The sequence below is a fragment of the Geotrypetes seraphini genome, chromosome 5 (assembly GCF_902459505.1).
Source record: "Geotrypetes seraphini chromosome 5, aGeoSer1.1, whole genome shotgun sequence".
Classification (NCBI taxonomy): Eukaryota; Metazoa; Chordata; class Amphibia; order Gymnophiona; family Dermophiidae; genus Geotrypetes; species Geotrypetes seraphini.
Genome location: NC_047088.1, coordinates 42,639,908 through 42,651,929, shown reverse-complemented (window position 1 = coordinate 42,651,929; position 12,022 = coordinate 42,639,908). Strand labels below are relative to the sequence as shown.

Sequence of the window (12,022 nt, the reverse complement as noted above, 5' to 3'; positions counted from 1 at the left end):
AGCACAATGGGTGTTGAAATGAAGGGATAAATACTAAGACTGGATTGGTGGATATTGAACAAAAAATTAAATATAAAGAACTATGGGACTTTAGTTTGTTGGAAAAAGAAGAATATGCAACAAAGAACAGGAAATAAAAATGGACAAGTGAAAAAGAAAATAAAAGAATGTAAAGAAGAAAGAAGGATAGACTGGAAAGACATTAAAGTGAAGTTATTAGACTGAACTTTTAGGAGACTGAAAGATGGATGGTTGGAGTAAAGAATGAACAAGAAGGATTAAAGGACTGGACAAATTAACACAAAAGGAAAAGTGAAGACTGAATAGGAAAATAAATAGATGTGAAGAAGAAGAAAGCAGGACTGATAGACTAAAAGGATATTATAAAAAAAAATAATAAATAAATGACAATTGGCAGTCAAAAGTCTTTAAGAGTGGATGGATGGAGATAAGAAATAAATATGAAAGTTCAGTTTATTTAATAAGTCAGCAAAGGAGAAAGTAAAGAATGAAAGGACAATAAGGAAAAGATTGCAGAATGGACTAATGATAGAAAGGACAAGTTATATGATATTTAAATGCAAGTAAAGGAAAGGAAAATGAATAATATAAAAGAAAGATACATAAGAATTTATTGGTAGCTGAAGGAATGTAAAGATTGATGTTGTGATAATATAGTTTTAAAAAGATTGGATTTAGTTTGGAGAAGAGGAAATATAAAAAGGGGGGAAAAATTATTTTGAAAATGAAATACAAATGTTTAAATACAAATAGGGGATAAAAACTTATAAAATTGAAATTTTTTTTAACAAATATATGAAGAGATGGATATTTGTTGTTGGATATTTAAAGGAGGATAGGAGAAGATGGATTAGATAATATAAGATATAGGAAAATGATACTTTTTATTAAATATATGACTATGATAGAATTTTCTTGAATGAAATAAAATGTTGGGGGAATGAATTAGAGATTGGTGAAATGATAAAAATGCATTAATGGAATGTTAGGAAATAAATATGGTTATGTGACTAAAGGTTAAATAATAGATAGAGAAATTAATTACTTTAAAATGGAAAAAAAAAAAGAAAAAAGGTTTTATGATTAGAAGAGAGATATAATTAGATATATTGTGGAGAGGTAGTGAGTTTGTCTCAATAAAGGATAAAGGGGTTATTAATAAATATTGGTTGCCTGGGGGGGAGGGGGGAAGTTGGGATTACTGTCCAATGTGTGTCCTTAAGCAGTCATTATATTGGGGGGGAGGGGTGGGAAGAAGGTGGGTATTAAAGATATTACTAGGATGATTAAGGAAAAGATTAATAAGGGATTGGGTAATTTGGAGGTAAGAATGTGTGCCATGGGGAGAAGTTTTTTAGATCTTAGTTATGGAAGAAGGGAAGAGGAAGATTATGATAAGGAGTATAAAATATATTATGTCTTTTAAGATATTTTCTATTAATGTCAATGGACTGAATCATGTAATCAAAAGGAAAAAGGTATTATCATTTTTAAAGAAGCAAAACGTGGATGTTTATTGTCTGCAGGAGACCCATCTTAATATAAAGGAATCACAGAAACTAACGGGTGGGTGGGTGAAAGAATGTTTTTTTGTTCCAGCAGAGGGTAAAAAAGCAGGAGTAGCAGTTATTATAAATAAAAAGTATATGGCCAATTTTAAGATAGTAAATTCGGACCCACATGGAAGATGGCTACATGTTGATATAAGTATGCGAAATAATGCCCTGACGTTGTTCAATATATATGCCCCTAATTCGAATCAATCAGAATTCTTTAAAAAATTGCAGAGTATGTTGTTACCACTGGCTGCTTCTAATTTAGTGGTGGCTGGAGATTTTAATGCTGTAATGGATTCATTAATGGATAAAAAACCAGGTAAAAGTATAAAATCTTTAGGTTTAGATAATTTGGTTCAATCATGTGATTTGAAGGATATATGGCGTATTCTTCATTTTAATGATCAGGAATTTTCATTTTGTTCACAGGTTCATAAATCATTTTCAAGAATAGATTATATTTTTATTTCATCACATAAGGTGCAGCAAGTGATTAAGGCTTCCATTGATCCCATTATCATTTCGGATCATGCGGGAGTATGGATAGATTTACAATTAGATCAATTAGAAAATAGAAGACCTCTTTGGAGATTTGATAATGCATTGCTTGTGGATGAAAAATTTTTGGAAAATTTTAAAACACAAATTAGTGATTTCTTTCAAATTAATTTAGTGGAAGATACATCTATTGAAAATGTATGGGACGCTTTTAAAGCGACTATGAGAGGTCATATTATATCATATTCAGCTTTTGTTAGGAAACAGATTAAAAAACAGTATATAGAGTTAGAAAAAGAAATTAAAATACTAGAAACTAAATTGGTAAGCAAATGGGAACATGATGTATTACAAGCTCTTTTGAAAGCAAAAGGTAAATATAACGAATTAGCTTCAAAAATGATAAGAAGAGACTTGTTTTCCAAACAGACAATGTATTATGGAAATTCTAATAAGGCGGGAAGATTATTGGCAAATTATTTTAAAGCAAAAAAAAGAAGAACTAACATTAATGGGATAAAAGATGATAATGGTATAATAACCAATCAAACGGATATAATTTTAAAGCAATTTCTAAAATTTTATAAGGACCTGTATTCTTCCGAGCCTTATTTGGAGAGGCAAAAAGATGGTAAAAATTTTTTAGATTTAATTATTGGACCTAAGGTTCCTGATCATATAAAACGGAGTTTAGATGAACCTATATCATTAAAAGAATTAGAAACAGTGTTGAGATCTCTTAGAGTTGGATCCGCTCCAGGTGGTGATGGTTATACAGTAGAATTTTATAAAACATTTCAAAATGTCCTTTCCCCATATTTACTAAATTTATATCAGACACAACTTATAAAAGGTGATATTAAAGGTACAGTACTATGGCTGAATCAATAGTAATTGTTTTGCTTAAGCCAAATAAAGATCCTACTTTGGTTTCAAACTACAGGCCTATATCTTTAATAAATGTGGATAATAAACTTTTGGCGAAAATTTTGGCTTTTAGATTAGCCAAAGCTCTCCCACATATTATAGACACGCATCAGACGGGTTTCGTTGCTAAAAGACATTCCTCTAATAACTCTAGATTATTGTTTCATATGTTAAATTTATCAAAAAAAATGGATGAACCGGCTTTTACAGTTTCCTTGGATGCAGAAAAAGCGTTTGATAGGGTAGAATGGAATTTTATGTATCAGGCTTTGGAATGGTTTGGTATAGGTTCTGGATTTATACAAATGGTAAAAACATTGTATAGCTTCCCGATTGCAAGATTAAATATTAATAATATGATATCTGATGGTTTTCAATTGCAGAGGGGAGTTAGACAAGGTTGTCCTTTATCTCCTTTGTTATTTGATGTTGTATTAGAACCCTTATTGTTAGCAATACAGCAAGCAAGGGGGATACAGGGTATTCCATATTCTGATATGGAATATAAAATTTCGGCTTATGCGGATGATATTTTACTTTATTTGAGGAATCCAGAGTCTACCTTATCTTGTCTATTGGAATTAATTGATATGTTTGGCAAATTTTCAGGTTATAAAATTAATTGGAGTAAGTCTGAACTTATACCTTTAAATGTTCATTGTGTAAAAGGATTATTTGACGCTTTTCCGTTCATATGGAAAGAAGAAGGATTTAAATATCTTGGCATTCAAGTTAAAAATACAATTGAAGATACAGTAAAAGAAAATGAAAAATTTGTATTGAAAAGAGTTACAGAGTTATGTGAGCAATGGAATCCGTTACATCTTTCTTGGTGGGGGAGAGTTCAAACTGTTAAAATGATGATCTTGCCTGTAGTTTGCTACCAAATGAGTATGATACCTATTTATTTTCAGGGGTCCTTTTATAAAAAGCTTAATAGCATTTTAACGAAATTTCTTTGGCTTGGTAAAACGCATAGAATAGCTTTGGTATCTTTGCAAAAATCAATTAAGGAGGGAGGGGTAAATTTTCCAAATTTTTATAGGTACCATCAAGCCTATATTTTATGTCAGGGTATGTATTGGATCCTCCCAGAACTGATAGATAATGCACCGGATTGGTTATATTTGGAATGGCGCCTTATGTTTCCCCTAAATTTAGTTCATCTTCCAAGTATCAACATGCCTAGAAGATACAGAGAAAATAAGATATTAATGGATACTTGGAAAACGTTGAGGTTTATTAGTAAATTAACACCTGTCCCAATAAACAAGTCAACTAATCAGTCTTTATGGATAAACTCCAAGATTAAAATTGGCGGAGCTCAAATCCTTTGGAAGGACTGGATTATTGCAGGCATTAGATCTCTGAATGATGTTATTTCGGAAGGTAAACTGCTGGAATTTTCACAATTGCAACATAGATTTGGTCTTAGTAAAAAACAAAGTTTTAAATGGTTGCAATTGAAGCAGGCCATTCAGGTTGGGTTCCCTGAATGGAAAACATTGAATAATCAATATAGTTTAGAGTTCTTATGCTTCCAAGCAGACTTCCTAGGGCATCAAGCCGCATTGTGGTATAAATTAATATCTGGATATTTGAATAAAAAACCAAAAAATGGTCTAAGAGACATTTGGAGCATTGAGATTAAGCATCAAATTACTGCATCTCAATGGCCACTAATTTGGTCTTGGAGAATGAGATGTACAGTATCAGCATCTATGAGACAAATTTGGTTCTTTTTATTACATAGAGCTTTTTGGACCCCTACACGTTTGCAAAAATTAGATAGTTCTAAGTCCAATAAATGCTGGCACTGTAATCTGGAACCTGGGACGTTGGATCATTTACTGTATCATTGTCCCTACATTAAAAGTTTTTGGAATGCAATTTGGCCACAAATTAATAAATTGATGGAAAATCATGTAGCAATATCATATGATACAGTGTTATTTGGAATGATGATGAGAAAAAAAAGTCAAATTTCACCAGAAAATAACAAGCTTTTACTAGTCATGACAGGGGTTGCCATTCAGCATATAACCAATAACTGGAAGAATCATAGTAACTTTAATTATACATTTTGGTGGAATACAATTTGTCATATATTCAAAATGGAAAGAGTAATAGCAATACAAAGAGGGATATATCCTAAATTTATAAAAATATGGGGGCCATTGACAAAGTATTGTACTGAATGAATAGTAGGATTTATCTTCTTCTTTTCTTCTTTTTCTTGTCTTCTTTATGGCACACATGGAGGGGGGTAGTGAAAATAATTTTACATAACATGTTATAATATGGTATACAATATGTATAAGGTGATTGGAAAGTACTTGAAGGGTGGGGGGTGGGAGAGGGGATAAAAAAATTTGTTCAGAATATTATGTAATAAATATAAAAGTGATATTGTGTATTCATTAGTTGTAACTCAATATTTTGTACACTTCATGTAAAATATGAAAATGAATAAAGAATTATTTAAAAAAAAAAAAAAATAATAGTATGGTATGTGTGTGATGTTTAGAGTCTTCATGAAAATAATTCATAGAAGAAATGTTTACTGTTCATAAAGGCCCCTTTTACAAATTCATGATAGCAATTCTTCCATGGCAAATGCACCGAAGCCCATTCAATTCCTATGGGCTTCGGTGCATTTGCCATGGGAGAATTGCTAACACAACTTTACAAAAGGGCCCATAGTGCTGAATGGTCCTTGAATAACTGTGGTGTTATAATAGGTTTCAGGGTGTTTCCTGTATTTATTAGCTGATTGTTTCTGTTGCAGATGATTTGTTCAAAGTGCACAAACTCAAACCAAATCTAAAGTGGCGCCAGGCCTTTGACAACTACTTGAAGACAATGCCTCCTTATTTTTTATTGGTATGTGTTTATACTTTCTTGGTCACATTAAACATGATGGGTACTGGTCACCATTATCATTTTAGAATTTGTCCTTTCATAATATTTTCATCACTGTTCCAGTTTAGTGGTGCAAGTATAGAGAAAGGGGGTATGTCGGTCTCGCGGTTGGCAAGGTTCGGATGGGAGGGAGAGATGAAAGGGTCAGCGGGGTGAGGGGATGGGAGGGAGGGATAGAAGCTGTGCAAAGGTTCTGCTGCATGGGTGGTTGGGAGGTAGGGAAGGATAAAAGATGCAGTAGAGGGGAAGGCACAAGGGGATGGGTGAGAGGAGAGGAAAGATGCTGCACTTTTGGGGGAGAGAAAGGAAAGAGGAAGAATTGGGGTGGAGGAGAGGAAGGATGATCATTGTACATGAAAAAAATAAGACCTACCCCGAAAATAAGAACTAGTGTGTTTTTTGGGCTCAAAATTAATAAAAGATAGTGTTCAAGTTCACTGCATTCTCTTTTAATGTCTCACTATTCAGCAACTATTTATAATGATATACTTGGCCATATTAAAACCAAGCCCAGAACTCAATGATACCAGCTGCTCTGAGATCTTCCATAGATTGTATTCCTCCATCCTCTGTGACCACATCATTTACTTAGCACAGGCCTTGTCTTTTCTGGGTCTTGTAAATATTGCTTTGAATCATCTGGGTCTAAATCAGAATTACCCAACAACAGTAATAGTCCTGTAGATCTGTACCAGAAGTACTTTTTATAAAAATTATTTATTGTTTCTTACAAGCAAAATTTATGATCAAAGAAGCCTCAAAGGAGAAATCCCGTCAGTTTGGAGGGGAAAGCAAAACTAAAAATATATATCCTTCACACACTTAAGCCCTATGGAAAATGAAATCTCCAGAAGAGGAACATCAGAAGTCTTGCTGATCTGAGAGGAAAAATGCATTTTTATACTTCACAGCTAATAAAATTTACAGATTTACACACATATGCAATAAGTAGAAAATAATAAGGTGAAGTTCATGTGGTTGACTTGTAGCATATCAAGCAGTTGCTGCAGTCTCAAGAACACGGCTTCCCACCCCACCCCTACCAAAGTTATCAGCCTGGAAGAAGGGACTAGAAAACAGAAGATCATAATTGATTTATTGGCAAACTTTTTTGGGGTGAATTCATTAAGAGGGGAAGATATGGATTTTTATAATGGATCAGTGCTTTAGTAAGAATCTTGTAAGATAGGCAAGAGCTAGACTTAGCTTTGCAAACTCAGTTATATACTACTCAGCTGCTAGAAAAACTACATTCTCAAATTAACAGCTAATGGCGTTTTATACCTTTCCTATTGAGAAACTATTGTTCATGCCAGATTATAATGAGGAATTGTTTCCCTGAGGATGAGCAGGATATCAAGTTCTCATAAGTGGATTATGCTAAATGAAATCCACTTGGAAAAAAGACTCTTCAGCTTAAAAAGATCTGTAAGCTTTTGAGAAGCACTACCACACATATACCTGACTTCCTTCCTTATATCCCTGTGTAAGATCTTCTGTGTTCGTTTAGCTGTGGGGCTAATACTACACTCGTCTCTCTTTCTCAGAGAATATGCCATTTTCCTTAAGTTTGTATTTGCTTTAACCCCTTAGCATTTTTACTTAGGGCCTCTTTTACAAAGCCGCAGTAGCAAGTACTGGCATGACAAATTTGATGCAGCCCATAGGAATTGAATGGGCTGCTTCACATTTGCCACACAGGAATCACTATTACAATTTTGTAAAAGGGACCCTTGATTTATAAGTAATTGAAATTTTTTTCCCATTTTTTTATAGTCACCTGTTGTCATCCCATTTTAGGTGCTTGGCAGTCTGAACCACAAAAACTTGACCATGTAACAAGCATACTTGTAAAGAAACTGGTTACCAGTATTATATAGAATTCAGTTTTAAGATTCTAATTATAGCCTTCTTTAATGAGTTCCCTCAATATTTGGCAGATCTTTTAGTTTTTCTGCCTTCCTTCCTGTGCATGCCATTCTAACTGAAAATTTATTTGAGCTATTTCTTCTGTTTCACACTTGCATTTACACGTTTGAGTCACGTGGTCATAATACCTCTGACATCAGGGATGTATAGCCATTGAACGAATGCATGTGTCGCGCCCAGACTTCGTGTGTATGTCAGCAAGTTGCCAATATAGCAACTGTGGCTGTCATGGGGAAAAAATGCATAATCATCAGCTGCTGGGGTGCTGTGGTTAATGTGTATCGTGAATGGACAAACAGAACCTTTTCAATGACCTGATGTGGTAACTGTGGGGCAGTATGAGCCATCGATGCAAGAGGTGAAAGTTGGCTGTGCAGGTTGGTGCAGGCCAATTGGCACACTACCGTGGAGCCACTCACCATCCAAACAAACCAAGGGGCTTCCAGATGTGTGTCCAAAATGACTATGCAGCAAACCCTGTTAAGAATGGGACTCTGGAGCAGACAGTTGGTGACTGAATCCATGATTATGAGGGTTTATCGCAAAAATTGGCTGCAATTTGCACAGGAGTACCAACATTGGACTTGCACCGACTGGCAGAGGGTTACCTTCTCTGATAAATCATGTTTTAAGCTCCATTAGATAGTTGGACACTGGCATGTCAGGCATGAAACTGTTGGGAACAAATACCCAGCAACCATTGTTGGACATACACAAGCTGGTGGCAGCAGCATTATGGTCTGGGGAATGTTTTCTTGGTATGGTCTGGGTCCCTTGATACCGCTGGAAGGCAGTCTCAACCAATATGGGCATATCTACATTCTTGCTGATCAAGTACATCCGTACATGTTGACAGTGTTCCCTGTGGCCAATGGGATCTTTTAACGGGACAATGTTACATGTCACGCCAGAATTGTTCATGAGTGGTTCACAGAGCACGACCAAGACTTCTAGCTACTTCCCTGGCCTCCAAATTCCCCAGACCTTAACCCAATCAAGCACATTTGGGACCACTTTGATCGACATGTTCAACAACTGGATCCACCACCGTGCACCCATCAGCAACTGTCCGATGCACTACAGTTTGCATGGCTCCAGATACCTCTAGCAACCATCTAGCATCTTATTGAGTCATTCCCACAGCTTCTGGCTGCTCTGCGTGCTCCCAGAGGTGTTTAATCTGGCTATTAGCAGATGGTCATAATAATGTGACTCAACCATGTAGAACTTACCCATCGCCCTGAATTTTTCTTTGTAGATACATTTTTATGGAATTCTCTCCATTCTTTCCTACAAGCAGAGTCTCTTAAAAAAGTTTGAGATGGGTCTTAAAATCTCTTTTCCTTAAACTGTACAAGCATATGGGGGAGGGGGGGCGGGAGGCAACCAGGGACTGTTCCCAGGCATTGAGGGTAGCAGTCCGGTTTAAGCCTTTTCACGTCTTTACATGGTTGTATTGAATAATACTGTATACGCTGTTTGCTGTTTATTCTATACTTTCTATATTTAAACCATTTTAATTTTATAATCTGTGCATTGCTTTGCTGAGTGTTTGTGAAAGGCAGTTGAAAGTATTGCAATAAACATAAAGCAAACATAAACCAGCCTGTTTTCAAAATAGGGTCATTTTGATTTTGCAGCAGTCATATTTGTCAATGACTTGTTCCATAAAATACCCCAGTGACTTTCATAAATGCAGGCAGTGCACAAAGACTGTATCCTGTGCAAATACCTTCAGTTGGTGCTTTGTGCTCATATGCCTAAGAGAGGGATTCTTGAAAAGATCTTTATTATTTCTTAGTCCATAGACAACAGCAGTGGAGGCATCAGTTCCAAAGGTCCAGAAGCTATGTTGGACACTGGGGATGTATTAGCATTCAGAGAGCATCAGTCTACCTTGATGCTGAGCATCAATAGAGACCATCATGAACTGACATCAGTCGATTTCTGCCAAAAGAAGACACTAGTTTCAAGCATAGGCATCAAGCTTCATCAGAGCACAGTATTGATAGCACAAAAGTAGTGGCTACTGTATCCTGATGGAGGACCATGTTCTACTTGATGTCAGAGGGGTTGCCTTACAGGGCCTGGGACCCGAACCACTGATAACCTCAGGTGATACAGGGGGATATGGCAACTATTTCTTGTCATCTTGTTTTTTGTTCATTTGTTTATTTCTGTTAACCTTTAAAATGAACTAATCAAAAACCACACTATTTTATACCTTTTTTGACACTGGCATCAGCAGCTTTCAAGGAGAAACTCAATTGGAAGATTGACGAGAGGCTTCCTCCACTCCTTGCTTGAGGCAGTGCCTTGTCTTTGACTTTACTGAGTTGATGCACAGAATTCTACAACTAATTCTTGAGACCCATGCTCTGGGAGTTTGTCTACTTAGGGCCTTGAAGGGTTTTGGAATCTATGTGAGCTACCTATCTCAGTGTTCCATCTCCAGCGCACCGGGGAGAAAGCCTCCCCAAGGTATTAGCATACACTGGAATCTAGATGCTCACAGTTGAGAGCAGCCCTCTTTGAAGTTTTGCCATCTAGCCATTGTTAAGGGGCTGGAGGAGTTGCCATACAGTGAGAGATTAAAGAAACTGGGCCTCTTCTCCCTTGAAAAGAGGAGACTGAGAGGCGACATAATCGAAACATTCAAGATAATGAAGGGAATAGACTTAGTAGATAAAGACAGGTTGTTCTCTCCAAGATAGAGAGAACGAGGGGGCACTCTAAAGTTAAAAGGGGATAGATTCTGTACAAACGTAAGGAAGTTCTTCTTCACCCAGAGAGTGGTAGAAAACTGGAACGCTCTTCCGGAGGCTGTTATAGGGGAAAATATCCTCCAGGGATTCAAGACAAAGTTAGACAAGTTCCTGCTGAACCAGAATGTACGCAGGTAAGGCTAGTCTCAGTTAGGGCACTGGTCTTTGACCTAAGGGCCACCACGTGAGTGGACTGCTGGACACGATGGACCACTGGTCCGACCCCAGCATGACAATTCTTATGTTCTTAACTACTTTGGCTTTTCTTTCAGGTCTGCCTATTTTGCATGAAAGAAAGTCTCCTTCAAAGGAACTCTTTCTCTGACTTTATTGGGGAAATTCCATTTCAACTAGAGATGGAGAGGGAACTCAGGGCAGAAATATTGAACATTTTCCAATTCCTCAACACCCCCTACCCAAGGAAAGCATGACTGTATCTGCGCATAAAGTCTTGAAGGATATGTAAATGAGAATGAGAATGTGGGAGTACCCCTCCCCCAACATGTACCCTGTTAACAAGAAGGTGGACTCCATTGTAAGGCTTTTGAATTTGAGAAACAGCAACTTCTATACCATTTTGTGAGAGCTAAAAATGCTCTCAAGAGGTCCAGTTGTTCAAAATCCCACTCCTTGATGCCCCAAGGGAGAGATGTATAACTTTGGATGCTCTTGAGAGAATTTTTTTTTTAGAATGCTATGCAATTTTTCCACATAACTTGTTACCAGCACTTCATGGTCCAATGCATGCAAAACATTTTTCTTAAAATTAAAGGGTTCACAGATTCCTTCCCTAGGACAAACACATAACAAACACATTAGATCAACCTTTTCATGCTTTTGAAACAGCGCTGCAATGGATTTGAAGCTCAGTAAAATCCTTGAGAGTGTTGGCTGCTCTGAAACTGCCTAAAAACATAGCACTTAACCTTCTGGCTTCTAGAAGAAGTACTAGTAGACTATCAGGAGCATTTTCAAAACTCTTAAGATATCCAGAAAATGGCATAAATTGGTACTTGGCTATTTTCTTGCCAGAACATAAGAATTGCCATACTGGGATAGACCGAAAGTCCATCAAGCCCAGTGTCCTGTTTCCAACTCATGTCCCAAGTACCTAACAAGATCTCAAGTAGTAAAACATATTTTATGCTGCTTATCATCGGAATAAGCAGTGAATTTCCCCAAGCCATCTCATTTATGTCCTATGGACTTCTCTTTAAGGAACTGCTGGCTGCTCCCATATCCACAGGGTCTGGATTTGGATGTTTTGCACTTAAGACGTTTCTTTGGTCAAAAATGACAAATAAAGTTGGACGTACTAGGGTTTGATGGCCTGGAGGCCATGATGTCTAAGTAGGCGATTTTATACCGACACTAATAAGGCCTGCAATAAAGTTTCTAAACTAA

General features: G+C 36.5%; 1 protein-coding gene across 5 annotated transcripts in view; it reads left to right on the top strand.

Annotated features, from left to right (window-relative positions):
• The window catches only part of LOC117361154 (integrator complex subunit 6-like), a 166,634-nt gene that overhangs the window by 115,804 nt on the left and 38,808 nt on the right, over window positions 1–12,022 (top strand). For all 5 annotated transcript variants that reach the window (XR_004539596.1, XM_033946108.1, XM_033946109.1 and 2 more), the window contains one exon: window positions 5,791–5,885. Coding sequence is in view for 4 of the 5 variants with exons in the window: in XM_033946108.1 (XP_033801999.1) it covers window positions 5,791–5,885 (95 nt within the window). In the remaining variant the exon portion in view is untranslated. The remainder of the gene's footprint in view (window positions 1–5,790; window positions 5,886–12,022) is intronic.